Source organism: Trachurus trachurus (assembly GCF_905171665.1).
Source record: "Trachurus trachurus genome assembly, chromosome: 2".
NCBI lineage: Eukaryota > Metazoa > Chordata > Actinopteri > Carangiformes > Carangidae > Trachurus > Trachurus trachurus.
Window position 1 is genome coordinate 4,260,001 of NC_139914.1, and position 17,520 is coordinate 4,277,520.

At 44.4% G+C, this 17,520-nt stretch overlaps 1 protein-coding gene across 2 annotated transcripts in view; it reads left to right on the forward strand.

Moving 5' to 3' along the window:
- The window catches only part of LOC311001151 (fibroblast growth factor 14-like), a gene marked incomplete at both ends in the record, with an annotated part of 38,412 nt that overhangs the window by 5,874 nt on the left and 15,018 nt on the right, over positions 1-17,520 (forward strand). The window contains one exon of one of the 2 annotated variants that reach the window (XM_083992152.1): positions 12,778-12,970. The exons of the other annotated variant lie outside the window; for it this stretch is intronic. Coding sequence (XP_083848278.1) covers positions 12,778-12,970 — 193 coding nt within the window. Of the gene's footprint in view, positions 1-12,777; positions 12,971-17,520 lie in introns of those variants that run through there. 2 annotated transcript variants of the gene reach the window in all.

Consider the following 17,520-nt stretch of genomic DNA (forward strand, 5'->3'; position numbering starts at 1 on the left):
AGTTGCACTTACGAACTTTTCCCAGAGCTTTCAACCATAGAAAACAATTCAATATGACTGTCTGATCTGAGTCTAAGGCCTGTTACCAAAGCTCCTATGAATCAGACTGGGTTCCCAAGACCTGCTTTGTAAAGGAGACATATTTTGCTCCTTTTCCACAAATGAAAATAGTTTCCAGGTGTCTGTGTCATGCTTCAGTTACAGTAAAACACCCCAAGGATCAAACATCACAGCTCTCTTTCTCAGTGCCTGTCCCTTTAAATGCAAATGAGCCACTGCTCACCAGGCCACGCCCCCTCTACAGGTACCTGTACTCACAGGTAAGGGGTGGGGTTATGCAAATTTGAAAACCAATGACATCATTGGATGGCAACTGAGGCAACGGCTCGTAAAACACCAGAGTTCAACCTCAGGAGGCTGAAAATTACAGATTTTTTAGTCAATTCTCACATTTTGGAGGCCAGAAGACAATAGGAGCACCTAAATATATGTTAAAGAGCCTTCAAAAAGTCATATTTCCACACAGTGAAAAAGAGCAAAGCAAAAGACTGACTCTGAATAATAATATTCTAAGGTTAACACAAACATCTGTGTGTTTCTAATTTCAATAAATGACCTTGCGACGGCCTCTCTCTCACCACAGCACCTCCTCTCTCTATCTGCTCTCAGCCTCTTCCCTCCTCCTTTGTTCCAGCTCTCACTCACACACACTTAAGCCGACTTTTAATCTTCGCATGTCGGCGTTAACCTTTCGCTCGATGACAGCTCCGCATGACACCGCCGCCATATCTGTCCCACTCACTATATGTTTGTGTGTGTGTGTGTGTGTGTGTGTGTGTGTGTGAGGCCACACTGGGCAGACTCTTTAAAAAGTGAGTTTTCTCAACAAGTCCATCAAGCTGGTGTTTGTAGGTGTGTGTTTGTGTTGGTCATGGACTTTGAGTTTATACTGGAGGTGGCAGAGAGGAGAATAAAAGCAGCTTTGGGCCAAGTTGAACCAGGTAAGAGGCTTTTTACACAGGAAACATCTGTCCTGATGCAGACATCACGTCTTTAAGGCAGACGTGATGTAGATACAGTACAAAGTTGTTTATTGACTTATTTGGGTCAATGACGTGATGCAAGTTGTATGTTTTCCATACAAATCTGACTATATACAGGAAAATAAATCTGGACTCAAATGTGGAATACGTGGAATTCACTTTTACAATGCAACACAATGTTTCTTAACAAATTTGACATCATTTCTCACATTATTTAGAAGAAAGTGGTGTTTTTTGGATTAGTCCTGCCCAGTATTACCAAATTAATTCAAATGTGAATATAGAAATACAGCAAAAAAAGAAAAATCTATTTTAGTTTAGTTATAATATTCAATATTTATCATTGTTTCAGTCAGACTTTTGTTAAAAATGGTTCAAATGACCAACATGAACATTTTAACACATCTGATTTAAGTTTTAAAGACAATCTTCAAAGATACTTCTGAATTGCACATCTTGCCAACCCTTATTTGTCACTGACACTGACCCATTTATACTTTTATTTATGCGCACATTTCTACTTTTGCAACTTTTTAAAAGTTTGCTTCATAAATAATTGGACAGTTCCCACGAATATTTAAATTTTTGCAGACGTTAAGTTATTCTATCATCAAATAACAAGTACAGAGAAGATGTTTCTACTGTTTGTTGATGCTCGGTGGGACAGAGACACCACACACAGTTGATAGGTCAGGCGTCACGCTGTAGAGTCTGTCTGCAGGACTCTGTATTACAGAGCTGTGTCTGCATGTGAGTGGCAGACAGATGAGGTCATGCAACTAAAGCTGCTTTCTTTCTTTCTTTCTTTCTTTCTTTCTTTCTTTCTTTCTTTCTTTCTTTCTTTCTTGAATCAACCAAACTACGACTTCTTTTAACTATGACACACATAAAAATCCATCCCACATGGATCACAATCGGTGTTGAGTCACTGGGCGAGCGATCAGAAAACAACAACAGAGTGACAGAGCCAGAGTTAACCATGTAAATGTAAATAGGCAACAGACATGGTGAATTGAAGGCAGCTGGGACGGAGGTGGAGCGGAGGACGGACTGACTGCACCTCCCTCCTCTGAAACACCTGCTGACTTTTATTTTAAAAAATAAATAAACAGCAGCATTAAAAGAGAGTGAGTGAGAGAGAGAGAATATCTCTCATCTGTTTCATCATCACACCATTAAACCAGATCCTCTTCTCTGTTATTCTGCAGCGATTGACATTAAACGGCTTCACCTCAGATAAAGACGCTCTTTATATTGTGTTTTAACAGTTTAAAGCAGAAGTAAGCGATATTTTTGTGTTAATATAAGTCTTAAATAGTTATATCTTCCGACAGCAATCACTTACATAAAGAGTTTGGACCGAAACACGGGTCTCTCAGTCACTCTGCTCTGCTCTGAGCCGAGGAGAAAACTTTTCTCGTATCCTACAAGTTTTATCCAATGAGGAGAGAGAACGGCATGAAGGGCTGTGTGTGCAGCCAAGGGATGCGCGTGAATGTGGTGACATAGGGACGAGGACCAATAGATCCATGACGAGGGCGGGGGCTGCTAACTCCATCGGCTGACAAGACGTTATGGTGCGTTCAAGGCAACTCGTAACTCGTGTTTTTCCGACCTGTGAAGTCGTACCAGTTCGATCTGGTACGAGTTCACGGGTCGGAAGTTACGAGTGGCCGTTACAGTGACTTTCACAGGTAAAACAGGTCGGAAAAACACGAGTTACGGGTTGCCTGGAACGCTACAAAGTCGTAAGTCGTGACATGAAGCTGTAATTTACGGTTTCAAAAGCCTGCCTGGAACGCAGCATTACCCAAAACGACCGGATCGCTTACTTCTGCTTTAACTCAATTAGCCTGGATACTGAGGAGGATTTTAGGGTTAAACTTTATCATCATGAAGATTTACATCCAATAATCCACCACCTGGTCACTCCTCCTCCTCCTCCTCCTCCCTACAGAGAGGTGTGGAGCGATAACAAGTCTTTTCATAGCACAATAGCTGAATTTAGCCAGTTTATTACTCAGACTGAGCCTGGAGCCGCCGCCGTCGTCGCTGCTGCTGATGAAGAAGAGGAAGAAGAAGCAGCTTAAAGCTCTCGCCCCAGCGTGTGCACATAATGTGGGCGGCACTGAAAACGCTCTCCTTTGTTTGAGCCTTGAATGCTTGACAAAGTTTTATCTGCCGTCACTTTATCTACCTACGCTCCGTGTTCCCGTTATTTCAGAAAAACTAATTTTAATGTTTTATTCAGTCAGTCGCTCGTACAGGAGCGTTTGAAAGTGATGAATCTGTCAGAGATCTGATCTGTTTCTCTGAAAGTAGAAGTTGATACTGTCGCTTGGTGAGAAAAGACATTTAAACTTAGCGTGTGAGAGCGAGATTCATTACGTAATCAGTATAGACAGACAGATGCATTACAATCTCTGACATGTGCACACACTTAACCATGCACAGCGCTGCTCTGACCTACAGGACTGAACAGGAAGAGAGGCTGCTGCGTGAAGAGAGAGTTTGAGCTATTACTTCCTGAGAGGTCGAGGTGATCTGAGATGAGCCGATGACCCTCTGCATTTAGAAACACACACACACACAAACACACACACTCTCTCTGAGCTGTAACTCAGTCCAGGTGAAAGCTGCAGTCTCTCAGACGACAGCGATGGGAGGAAGTGGAGGAGATGAAGTGGGTTACACGGCAGTCTGACTGACTGACTAACTGATTGATTAATTGATTGATTGATTGACTGACTGTAAGCATTAGCAAGGCTTTAATTCAGACCTGGAGAATTCCTCAACCCCCTCTTCCTATCTTCCTGTATTGGGTCTACTCTGTGCTAATGAACCACGGCTTTACCAGGCAGTCTTTTTCTTTTTTCTTTTGTTACGATAAGTTACGATAATATACGTATGTAGGTAAGTGTGTGTAGATGAGAGGCAGGTGGAGTGGTATTATGATACAGATAAGAAGAAGAAGAAAGAAAAGAATACATAATAATAGTTTGCATTACAGTAATCTGCAATAAGATATGATATGTATTCACATATTGTGCAATAACGTAAGCTAATGTAATGTAAGATAAGGTAATACAGGGGAATACAAGACATTATAATATGATGTGCAACATGTATGTATACCTATGTTTACCAGGCTGTCTTACTGTAATGAATGACATCATGTTGGAGCTGACTGGATGTTTTCAGAGTTCGGTCCAGAGTGTGCAGTGTGTGTCTAACTCTGGGGAGAAAGCATGACTAACAGGAACTGACTTTCACTCTTATTACTTCACACTTCAAGCACGGACAACATCAGTAGAGCCAGAACAGCTCTTCCTGGGTAGATCCCCTTCAAATGTCCCTGCGGCGAACAACAGGCAGCTTTTATACAGTAAAAGAGAGAGATCAATAGTAATATGTGAGGTGTTGAGTCTGTGGAGCTCTATTACCCATAAGTCCTGCTTCACACACACACAGACCGGTCTGGGGTTGATTATAACAACAGCGTCTCTCATTGTGGGACAGATATCATGTATTATAGGATTATCTCTGAGAGGAGAGGAGAGGATGCAGGAAGAGGAGAGGAGAGGAGAGGAGAGGATGCAGGAGAGGAGAGGAGAGGAGAGGATGCAGGAAGAAGGGAGAGGAGAGGAGAGGAGAGGATGCAGGAAGAGGGGAGAGGAGAGGATGCAGGAAGAGGGGAGAGGAGAGGAGAGGAGAGGAGAGGAGAGGAGAGGAGAGGAGAGGAGAGGAGAGGAGAGGAGAGGAGAGGAGAGGAGAGGAGAGAGGAGAGGAGAGGAGAGGAGAGGAGAGGATGCAGGAAGAGGAGAGGATGCAGGAAGAGGGGAGTGGAGAGGAGAGGAGAGGAGAGGAGAGGAGATGAGAGGAGAGGAGAGGAGAGGAGAGGAGAGGAGAGGAGAGGAGAGGAGAGGAGAGGAGAGGAGAGGAGAGGAGAGGAGAGGAGTGGATGCAGGAAGAGGAGAGGAGAGAGGATGCAGGGAGAGGAGAGAGAATGCAGGGAGAGGAGAGGAGAGGAGAGGAGAGGAGAGGAGAGGAGAGGAGAGGAGAGGAGAGGAGAGGAGAGGAGAGGAGAGGAGAGGAGAGGAGAGGATGCAGGAAGAGGAGAGGAGAGATGATGCAGAAAGAGGAGAGGAGAGATGATGCAGAAAGAGGAGAGGAGAGAGGAGGAGAGGAGGATGCCGGAAGAGGAGAGGAGAGGAGGGGAGAGGGGGATGAGAGAGGAGAGGAGAGGATGCAGGAAGAGGAGAGGATTATCTCTGTTTGCAGTGTCTGACTGGGCATCTCCACTAAACCCATTGTTAACAGTGAATAAACCCTGCGGTGCGTTCAAAGGGCGACAGTGTGTCCACGTCCAGGGGGGAAATGAGATTACGGTGCGTTCAGGGGAAACGCGTTTTATTGAGTAAAACAAGCCACCGGTTGCATTTCATCACAGCTGTTAGTCGACCAACAACGCTACGACGACCTCGGTACAGATACAGTGGACGGCACGACACGACTCTCTGCACATCTGTAATGCTGCACATCATTTTGTATGGTTGCTAGGTTACATGATGTGGCTCATCTCCGTGTCAGCCCAACCTGGTTTCCCCCCTCCCACCCCCCAATGTATCAGAGAGCGATGTATGTGTGTGTGTGTGTGTGTGTGTGTGTGTGTGTGTGTGTGTGTGTGTGTGTGTGTGTGTGTGTGTGTGTGTGTGTGTGTGTGTGTGTGTGTGTGTGTGTGTGTGTGTGTGTGTGTGTGTGTTCCTGTGAAACCTCTGTGAGCAGATGCAAAGTTTTCCACTGGTGTTTGAGCTGCGAGCAAGAAGCTGAAAGATTTGGGATGAGAGAGGAGAAGGTATATGAGAGAGAGGATGAGGAGGAGAAGGAGGGGAGGGGAGGGGGGGGTGAAGACGCTAGAGACAGCAGACAGAGCTGGAAGAAAAAGAGAAGGGAGGGGAGGGGGGGTGTGAATGAATAATTTAGTCTCTCCATTCCCTCCCTACGTCTCCCTGCTGAGTTAGGGATGTTACAAAGATAGAGGAGAGGAGGAGGAGGAGAGAGGATGCAGGGAGAGGAGAGGAAAGGAGAAAGGAGGAGAGGAGAGAAGAGGAGAGGATGCAGGGAGAGGAGAGGAAAGGAGAGAATTGGAGGAGGAGGAAGAGGAGAGGATGCAGGGAAAGGAGAGGAAAGGAGAGAAGAGGAGGTGGAGGAAGAGGAGAGGAAAGGAGAGAAAAGGAGGTGGGGGAAGAGGAGAGGAAAGGAGAAAGGAGGAGAGGATGCAGGAAGAGGTGAGGAGAGGAGAGGAGAGGAGAGGAGAGGAAAGGAGAGGAGAGGAGAGGAGAGGAGAGGAGAGGAGAGGAGAGGATGATGCAGGAAGAAGAGAGAGGAGGAAAGGAGAAAGGAGGAGAAAATGCAGGGAGAGGAGAGGAAAGGAGAGAATTGGAGGAGGAGGAAGAGGAGAGGCTGCAGGGAAAGGAGAGGAAAGGAGAAAGGAGGGGAGGAGAGGAGAGAAAAGGAGGTGGAGGAAGAGGAGAGGAAAGGAGAAAGGAGGAGAGGATGCAGGAAGAGGTGAGGTGAGGAGAAGAGAGGAGGATGCAGGAAGAAGAGAGAGGAGGAGGAGGAAAGGAGAAAGGAGGAGAGAATGCAGGAAGATGAGAGGAGAGGAGAGGATGATGCAGGAAGAAGAGAGAGGAGGAGGAGGAGGAGGAGAGGATGAAACAAGAGCATGTGATGTTGTGGTCACTGCCCTGAGGTCAAACACCATGTCTGCTGTTCTCTTTGCATTCAGAATGAAGTGGTCAGTCAGCAACACAGCTTGGAGGAGGAGGAGGAGGAGGAGGAGGAGGAGGAAGATGTGACAGAATGAGTGATGCTCATCCCATCATCTGTCCTCCCTCCCTCCCTCCCTCCATCCCTCCTTCCCTTCATCCGTCTGTCTATCTACTTGTTTTATCCACTGAAGTTAAAGCCATCAGTCTATAAGTTTATAGAGTATGCGTATGTGTGTGTGTGTGTGTGTGTGTGTGTGTGTGGGGGGAGGGGATGACGTAGCAGGAGGATGAAGTCAGAGATGCAGTACGACCAATGTAACTGATCCCAGGTGTGTGTGTGTCTGTGTGTGTACCTGTGTGTGCCTGTGTGAGTGAGTGTGTTATCCTCTCAGCATTCAGCAGGTGTCTCTCACTCCCTCTCGGAGACCCACCTGCGTCACTAATCACTCGTTACCTTGGCAACAGTGGATTTCCCCGTGTCTGTGCTTGTCTCTCTCTGTGTGTGTGTGTGTGTTAGTGTGTGCGTGTGTGTGTGGGCGGGTGTCTGAGTGTGAATTATGACTCATCCCTGCTCAGTTCACAGTGGCTATCCTCACACTCCTGTCTGGGGAACACCCACCCACATCTGTCTCTCTCTCTCTCTCTCTCTCTCTCTCTCTCTCTCTCTCTCTCTCTCTCTCTCTCTCTCTCTCTCTCTCTCTCTCTCTCTCTCTCTCTCTCTCTCTCTTCTATCGCTCCACTTCTCCTCCTCTGTCTGTTTTTTTATTCCTCACATATTAATAATCAAAACGTAAATATATATATATACATTCACCTGTTGCTTTGGAGCTGCCACAGTGAGAGCGCCACCTACTGAAACTCTGCTGAACTGATCAATCATATCGTCTTTAGACCCAGACTCATACACATCCTGTTATATCAATAACACAGGTGGATTTTGAAGGGGTAAACTGTCCATGACATGGCTAAACTAATTATTATTCTTTTTAAAGTTATGATTAAACACCACACACAATCCTAAACAACTGTATTCTATATTTTCACTTTCTCAGATTTAAATCGAGTTCAAATATACATAATACATGATAATCATGTGGCTTGATATTTACCTGATTCCTCAGCTAAAATGAAAAGATTTTTGATATAAAACAAAGTTTGGACTGAACAGAATAACACAAGTCACCTCCCTCATTTCAAATAGTTACACATAATCTTATAATAATAATAATAATAATAATAATTATTATTATTATTATTATTATTATTATTATTATTATTATTATTATTATTATTATTATTATATTAATGAATTACATTACATAAACCAAAGTGAGCAAGTGACATTTGGGTCCAGCTAAACCGAGAGACCACAACACGAGCCCTTCCCTTTAAATCATCAGGACACGGCTCCACTAACAACTTCAAGGGATACTTCTTACCACTACTTAAATTGGTGAATTATCGATTTTGGGTGAAGTATCCCTTTAACAGTTAACTACTGGATATTAATAAGAGCTTCTACATGAGCTTCTCTGTAAATGCACAGAAAACCAAACAGTCATCTTGGTCCAACCCACGTCCAACATGTTCAGTTGTGCTCTAATAAGGAGCTGGAGCTGTTTTGAAGGTTTTGGTGCCAGGACAGAAACAATGGCTGCTTTCTTGTCGACACGGTGTAGGCAGCGTTTCTCTGTGTGAGAGAACAAAAGCATCAAACTATCAGAGACGCTCCTGCTATCTGCATCTCAATGACACTTTTCTGGTTCATTGAGTTTATTTATTCATGTTAATCAAACTGCTTAAAGAGCAACTTTATAAGCAGAAGGCGACACTCAACAACCAACCACTACCTGAAACAACAACAAGTTTAACTCTCCTCTATGTCTATACTGTCTCCTTTTCTATTCTACTAGAAAGATAAAGAGAGAGACATATACTCAAAATATAAATATGCATATGTAAAAATAAGAAAAAGAGAATATTTATGTATGTAACATTACAGTAAAAAGAAAACAGAATCAAATAATAATACATAACCAACATAAATTAAATTAAATTAAATTAAAAGGAAATATGATAAATTAATTCGATATGTCATGACAAATGTGGCTTTTTTGTGTGATTGTATATGAGTCTTTCCATCGCTAAGCAAGAGGAAAGTTCATTAATCCACATATTCAAAGAAGGACAACGTAGAAATGTTAGTCATTGGTTGTTTTATAGTTTTCACTGAGGATGGTGTGTTCACTGACCACAGTGGCCTCTTTAAGATGAATATAAATGTCAAATAATCTATAAAATCAAATCTAAATGCATTGGTTTGATGGTGAATCAAAGGTGGTTTGAAGGAAAAGTTAAAAAGTAAGACATTGAGGATAAAAGAGGATGAAAATTGAGTGTTGTTCTGTTTTATTGCCTGTAGAGGGCGCCACTGCCTCTGTACAGACCCAGAGGAAAATTGTTTGGATGCGGACATGCAGAAAAAGCTGTGTATGTGTGTGTATGTGTGTGTGTGTTCTCTGCTGGTTACTTAATGAGAGCGTGTCCTCTCTCATTCATGCACTGTGTTGCATATTTCTGCTTATGCGTGTGTGTGTGTGTGTGTGTGTGTGTGTTGTCCTACAAAGCGTGGACCATGAATGGATTTGGGTCGGGCATATTCTAGTTATTGACTTTCTTCTAAAGGGGATGGATGGTGGAATAAGTAGATGGAAGAAGGCCGGGGTGCAGAGAATGTTCCTTTTGAAGCTGCAGCGCTGTGTCCCGCCTCCCTGGGATGTTATAAAAAGCTGCAGAAGAAATGAATTTTAATGTAAATGTAGCTTTGATTTATTCATAACTCCTTCACTTGGACTGACCTGGATACAACACCATACACACACCATTTTCTCCTTCTCTCTCACACACACACAAGTACAAGTACACATTTTTATTTTTGTTCTCCCCCCTCCCTCTTTCTCTCTCTCCCTCCCTCTCTATCTGGGATTGAGACAAGCAAGAAAGGCATATTTAAATAGCGGCCTGTCAGCAACATCCAGGGCAGAAGAAGGAAAAAAAATACAAAACCCCAAAAGATCCAAGAAGATTCTGGGACTACCTGCTGAGATGACACAAAACACGGAGACACAGAGCGACAAACTGCTGCTGCTGCGTCTGGATCAACGTTTGAACTCAAAACATGAGTCGGAAGAAGAAGGGAAAATGTAGCACTGTGGAAAAAAAGAAGTATATATATATTTATATATATAAATAATATCACTGACATACTTACAGCTCTCAAACACAAAGATTTAACAAGCGTGTGTCTGCATTTAAGGTTTTGTGCTTTCTGCTATTGATCCCACACTTTGCTGCACTGTGATGTTAGACGCGCCGCTCTGGTGCCACCTAGTGGGCATAAGGAAAGACATGCAGCAGATATATTTGAGAGTGTGTGAGAAAGAGACACACACACACATACAGAGCCAGACTGAGGCGGTTCGCTGTCCATGGTGCTGAAATACTTTGGCTCAGAACAGTACTGTACATGCATCTCATATCTATTTCCCCAGTGATCCATGACAGTAATGTGCACAGAGCTGTCACAGGATGAGGAAATAATCTATAAGTGGGGATCAAAAGGCGTCGTGGCCTTCGGGGTAAATGATTGCAATCAGCATATCGAATGATAATCAATCTATTGATAGTTGGACGTCTAAGCTGATATCTCAGACTGACACTAATGGAAACGGTTCATCCCTCAGGAGCATCATAAATGTGACAAGGGAGAGTCACACTGAGATTTATTAAAGAGGATGTCATGCTTTTTTTTCACAAGAGTGAATCATTTCACTCTGAATCAAAGTATTGACTGTGTGTTTTTTGTTTTGCTTTGCTTTTTTCCTTCTACTTGTCAATACCACTGCCGTCAGGGAGTAATATTATCTGAGCTGATGAATTCACACGTCCAAACCCTCCCCTCCATTATTCATTATAGGCTACATTTTCTTTGATATGAATCTCCTGATAAAAAAAAAAAAAAAAAAAAAAAAAAAAATCTTCTTTGTGTCCAGCTCTTTATTCTGGACCAGTTCATGCTGGATTATGAGATTGAAGATGGGACATGTAACCTTTCTAAAAAAAAATATATCACTTTCACTTGGTCTGATGCAACCACGACGTGAAGAAGCCACCTGACACACCTGATATTACACACCTCTCCTCCCACATGCTGTTACATCATCAGGGGGAAATATGAGTGTACTGTACTGGGTCCTGTCCTGTAGTATAAGCTTACAGCCGAAAACACGAGCACATGTGAGGCGGACGAGGTTGGACATGTGAGGCGGGCGAGCCTCCGGTTTATCGGCCTGTCAATCGAGCCGAACCTCCTGCATTTTTTAAAAACCACTGCTCATCAGACAGACAGGCTGCGTGTGTGTGTGGGATGAGATAATGAGTGGAGTGGTCTTCAGTGTCTGCATGAGCCTCCTGTTAAAAAAAACACACACAAACTGTAGCTATGATGACAGTACTGATCTCTCACAGTTTAACTATTAGTTTTGTGTTTTATTTTCCCACTTAGCTGGTTATCTGTAACTTTTATGAAGATCTGAAGCATTCAGAATTAGATTCATCCTCTTAATTAGCCTGTAGATACCCACTGAGTCTTTGCTGTTACAGAATAAAAGTAGAGGTTGATCAAAATAAAAAAAATTAAAATAAAACATGAATTGCTGGCAGAAGTGTCACATGCATATTAAAGCCTACAAATAAACCTATTATAGTGATGATAAATGGTACATAAGGAGCTGTAACCACACCCAGACACCCCGCACACACCCCGACCATAATGAGGATGACAAGTTTTTTTTTTTTTTTTCTGAAGCGCGCGTGTGTGTACGTGTGACTGGTGTGTGTGTCTGTGTCGGCGCGTGGCTCCATCAGCGGTGTTGATCCAGAGAGCAGCGCTCGCGCTCTGGAGCGTCAATTCACCGAGAACGACGAATCACAGCGACATCCGGTCCTGACTTTCAAAATAATAGAATCCTCTCATGACTGGAGCCTAATGATGCTATTCTGTTTGTACTTTTGCTTCGTAAATGAAGAATAAAACATATAGTCTGCAGAGAATGAAGGTCAGGGTTGAATAAGACACATCATAAAAGTGGAATAAGATGAAAACTAATATTAATTATCGAATATGCAAATAGATAAAACGTTTGCGAATGAAAAAGGGGCAGAACTGAATAAACAGGCCTGTTCTTTATGTGCAGAGAGTTGAACAGCTGCATTTGAGTAAAAAGTAGGCTAATAATAATAATCACATGACCCTGATTAGATTAGATTAAAAATAAAAAAAAAAACAAGTTACAAATGAAAATCAGTAGGATTTAAGAACAACGGGCCAATTACAATCTCCATTAATGATCCAGCTGAGACACAGACAGCCCCTACAAGGCTTTCACTTTGAAAGACCAGCCGCCTTCTTCCGGTGATGCTCTCGGTGACTGTGGTTACTTTTACGCAGCTGGAGCGGCTCGCGGCAGCACGCGCGCCTCGCGCCTCTGTCAGCGGAATACAAACGGAGGTTTTTCAGAGGAAGAGGACACAGCTGCTGCTCTCCTCTCCTCTCCTCTCCTCTCCTCTGCTGCTCACTGGGAGGCTCGGCCATGGGAGGACGGAGCGACGGGGCCGGGCGGAGCAGCGGTGCAGTGACAGCGGCTCTCTGACTGACAGACGTGACGGACAGGTGAACCGATCCATGGCCCGAGGGAAACCGAGCTCAGAGGATATGCAGTGAGGTGAAGTGCTGTCTGTATCTGGACTTTATCGCGTTGTGACTGCTCAGGTATGGGGCTGGTGGTGTAGCCGGTGCAGCGGAGACCGGAGGCTCTGTGGTGTCTGGGTTTGGACACCACTGAGGAGACTGGAGACGCGGACGGAGACGGGGCTGTTCTTGTGTCGGCTGTTCCGGCGGAGACATGGCAGCGGCCATCGCCAGCGGTTTGATCCGACAGAAGCGACAGGCGAGAGAGCAACACGCCCACCGACCGACCACACACCGGCGGCGGAAGAGCCCCGGTAAGAAGCAGGGGCTGTGCAACGGGAACCTGGTCGACATCTTCTCCAAAGTCCGGATCTTTGGCCTGAAGAAGAGGAGGCTACGGAGACAAGGTGTGAGGAGGAGGAAGAGGAGGAGGAGGGGGGGGAGCGAGCACGCACATGCATGCACACAGACAATACAAATATATTGATATGCATATGCGCGTGCACTTCCACACACACACACACACACATAGAGGGGGGTAAAAAAAAAAAAAAAAAAAAGGCACGCTCGCATAGGCTTCACTTTTACGCGCGGCCACATCCATGCAGCTCCACAAGCGCCTTCACGCGTGCACGCCCGGGCTGCATGTGCATGTGATGTGTGCTCGCTCGCTCGCGCGCGCTCATACCCGCGCACGCACCCCAATTTTGCATAAACACAGACTGACACACACACACACACACACACACACAGACACTGTCATGTCTTGTAGTGCCCTATGGTTCAGTAGTTTCCAGGTACATCCATTATTGAAGCCACAGATTAGTCTGTCTAGCCTCTCTCTCTCTGTCTCTATGTGCATCTCTACCTCTCTCTCTCATTTCCAGCTCATATAATTCAAAGTGCCTTATCACCTTTTTTTTTTACCTTAACACAAAAAAATGGAGAAAACAAAACAGCTGCTGAGCTCTTATTTTGAAATCCCACTTTGATTTTTCTTTCTGCCAGAAAAACAAATGTTTCTTTGTTCAATGAAGTAAAAAAAAAACAAAAAAAACATGTCCTTCTCCTTGAATCCTGATTGTTTGAACATCATTGTTGAGTCGTTGCCTGTAAAATGTGAGGGTGAATGCACGTAGAGGTGATTAAACGTGGGAGCGGATGATGCAGATGAAGGCGACTTGTTGTGACTGTTGTGACTATAGGAGCCGTTCAATAGCAGAGGCGATAAGTGCTGTTGTAATCAATTGATTGTGTGAGAAGCCAGCAGGTGATGGTGCACGGATGGAGGAGGAGGAGGAGGAGGAGGAGGGAGGGAGGGAGGGAGGGAGGGAGGCAGGAAATGAGAGGAGGAGGAGGAGGAGGAGGAGGAGGAGGGACAGAGGACGAGATAGAGGGGGAGGCGAACGTGAGGAGTCATGTTGATGATGGGAATTGGTTTTCACCAGTTTGGTCTGGTGAGGGAGGTGAAGCTGATCTCCTCCTCCTCCTCCTCCTCCTTTTTTCTTCACCTCCTTTCCTCCTCTCTTGTTTTGTTCCCTGCCACCTTTTGCCCTTAACGTCCTTTCTCCTCTCCATTTTCTCCCCTTCTCCATCATCCTCTCCTTTCTTTCTCCTCTCCTCCTCCTCCTCCTCCTCCTCCATCATCATCACACCACTTTCAATAGATCATCCAATCCTTGTTCCCTTCTTCCTCTCCCATCTCCTATCTCTCTTTTCCTCCACCTCACCTCCCAAATCTTTTCATCCCGTCCTCCAGCTTCATTTTTACATTTCCACCTCCTCTCCTCTTTCTCTTTCTTGTCTTCACTCATCCTCCTCTTTCTTTTCCTTTTGTGTCTCCTCCTCATCTCTTTATTCTACTGCCTTCCACCTCTCCATCCTAATCTCACCTCTCCTCCTCCTCCTCTCCATCCATCCTCACGTCTTCGCTTCAATTCCTTATTATATTTTTTTTTTTACCTCTCCATCCTCAGATCTTTCCCATCCCTTATTTCCCGTTTTTGGAGAGAACATGGTCTCCTCTCCATCGCTCCCGCCTCTGTGTTCCCAGCTGTGAGAGCTGCTGGTGGAAGCTTGGCATCGTCCACCCATCTCTGTGCTGTATGAGTGTGTTTGTGTGTGTTTGTGTGTCTGCCAACATCCCCTACTGTCTTCCAGAGGTTTTGTGAAGGAGAGACACACACACACAAATCCACCACTCAATCAAAGCAGCACATACTTCTATGAGCTGGAGTTACACTGTCGCTTTTATTAAAAATGTGATGTGGCAGCGTCTTGTCTCGGTGTATCAATAATATTAGTAATCGTGACAAATAATTCATATATCACCCGCTGTTATAATATATCTGCACAGTGTACGAACACAAAGCCACTGTCTGCTGTCGGTGAAATACAGGAGCATTTTAAAACCCAGCAAAATGTTTTTTTTTGTTTTTTGTTCACCTTATGATTTATGAATGAAGACGTCACCGCTGAAATACAGAAGAAGATGTGACGCGCTCTAGAAAAAGGAGGAGAGACAAACAAACCAGATACTGTAACGTTTGCCTCCTCCTCAGTCCGTCTGCAGGGTTTCCTTATGGGATGCTCATGTTAAGACAAGAAGAACACAGCGTCTTCTTATATTTCAAACAAAGATGCACAGATAAAATGTGCAGCAGGAAAAGTTCCCTAACAGGTGGAGAGACCTGGCGATGATGATGATGATGCAAAGAGTGAAAGGTGGTGCAGAGACTTCAAGAGCATCCGGGTCCTGGTTTTGATTCTGTGGTTTTCGAAATCGGTGGTGGTCACGATGAACTGTGTGTATTGACCGAGACAATCAGATTATGGATATGCCAAAGAAGGAGGGATCGCCGTGGAGATGAGGAGTGTAGCGATGCGAGATGAGGGATGAGGGATGAGGGATGCACTTTTTCAGGCAGCAGGTTAAGGAGGAGACACCGGCAGAAAAAAACCCAGCAAGAGTAAACATGAAGACGACATCAGAAGACACCTGAGCTGCCGTGTTGACACATGAACCTGACTCAGACACAGCTAGGAAGAAAAGAATAAGTACACACAAAAATACTGAATTCTGAATGAGTATTGATGCGTTAAAAATGATGTTTCTTCCACAAAACAACCAATATTTTTAACACTAAATATCTGCATATTAGATCTGAGTGTGCTTTTGTGCATTAGGTGTATAAAAGCAGTGGAAGACGTGAACGCATCGTCTTATTAGGACAAATTCAGGTTAGACACATCATCAAAGTGCATGGTTGCCGCTGTATTACATATGGGGACATGTACTGTGGCGGATCCAGAGCAGCAGGATCTGTGTTTTAACAACTAATCTGCCCTTTTCAGCGCCCTCTGCTTTCCTCTAATCAGGAATCACTGGGATGTAAATGAGGGAGAGAAGGGTGCATCTATTTGCTGCTCGTGAATTCCTCACTCGGGCGCTTTTGTTTGGTGAGACGGAGCGTTTCTGTGTGTGTTTCTGTGTTTCTGTGTGTGTAGGGAAGATTTTCGACGCGTTGCTTGTTGTGTGAGACACCCATGACGATATTTTATAGTGTGTTAAACGGCGTATTCAGACTCAGACGGGGACGAATTAACAAACAATACGACATGTCAAATCAGCGTGGCTGCCTGACGGGCTGACTGATTCAATCACATCACATTATGGGGAAAATATATCTGTGTGTGTGTGTGTAGGGTTGTGTAGGGGTGTGTGTGTGTGTGCGAATGGGGGAATACCCTTCCACGGGAACAGTCTGGAATCGCGAGGCCGTTGCCGTGGCGACGCGCGGCACCGGGAATTTCCCCAGTAACAGACAGACGGAGACAAGGATGCAGCAGGTTGATGCACGCAGGAGGGGAGGGAAGAGAAGAGTAGGGAATATCACCTTGACGACTGTGGGAATGTCACTGTGGCAACGGGCCCGCGTCAGGTCGGTCTGAGAGCGTAAGTGGATAAATGGATGTTTGAGACGGGCGGACGGACACGTAAATAGAAGACGAGTGGCTGCGGCGGGGCCGGTCCCCTGTGGAGGAGTATTGATCTTTCTTTTTTATCCATTATAGCAGGGAGGAGGGGGTGGGTGGGGGGGGGGGGTATGCAAACACAACCAATGAGACAGTAATCATGGTCGTTACAGACAAAGCATGATGTGATTAAAAATCTATATCTCTGCATCATAAATCACATCAGTCTCGTGTCCTCATTTATTAATTAATTGCACCATTAATAAAGACTGGTTCAGGATATTAAAAATATAAAATACAGAGTTGATTGGCAGCTTAAACTCCTGTTTAGATGGGATTGATTGATTACACATTGAATTATTAAAAACTCAGACAAAGTATTGTTTCTTAATCAGAGTAAATTAGGGCTGGAGTTATTAGTTGATTAATGTCTATAGTGGATATAAATATTTTGTACATAAACTGTAAAAATAGAGGTTTGATAATACAAGGCCATGTAGTATGTTATATATTATAGATACTGTCGAGATAACATCATGAAAACATCTCTCAGTGCCTTACTTTGAGAAGGTCGTATTTTTCAAAATAAAACTGCACGGCCCTGGAGCCACAACACCGTCGAGGAGACACATGCACCTGCTGTAATACATCCACACACACACATGCACACACACACCTATGATGCATCTGCGACGTTCACCTCAGAGACTCTGAAAAACCCAGAGGAGGTTTAATAAATGAATCAGATGAAGAGGTGAAGACAACACATTGCATTTCTGTGAACTGTTAGAAACGCCACGCTGACTTAAAAGCATTAAAAAGAAAAGAAAAGACGGTGTTGTGTTTATGTGCATTTATCGGCTATGATATGAACGTATAGACGACGTACAGTACAGCACATTTTAATATCCGTCTTTCTAATCTAAAGCAGATTTATCATGGCTGAGCTGGTGACAAGCTTCACAGCTCCTCGTCCCTCCTG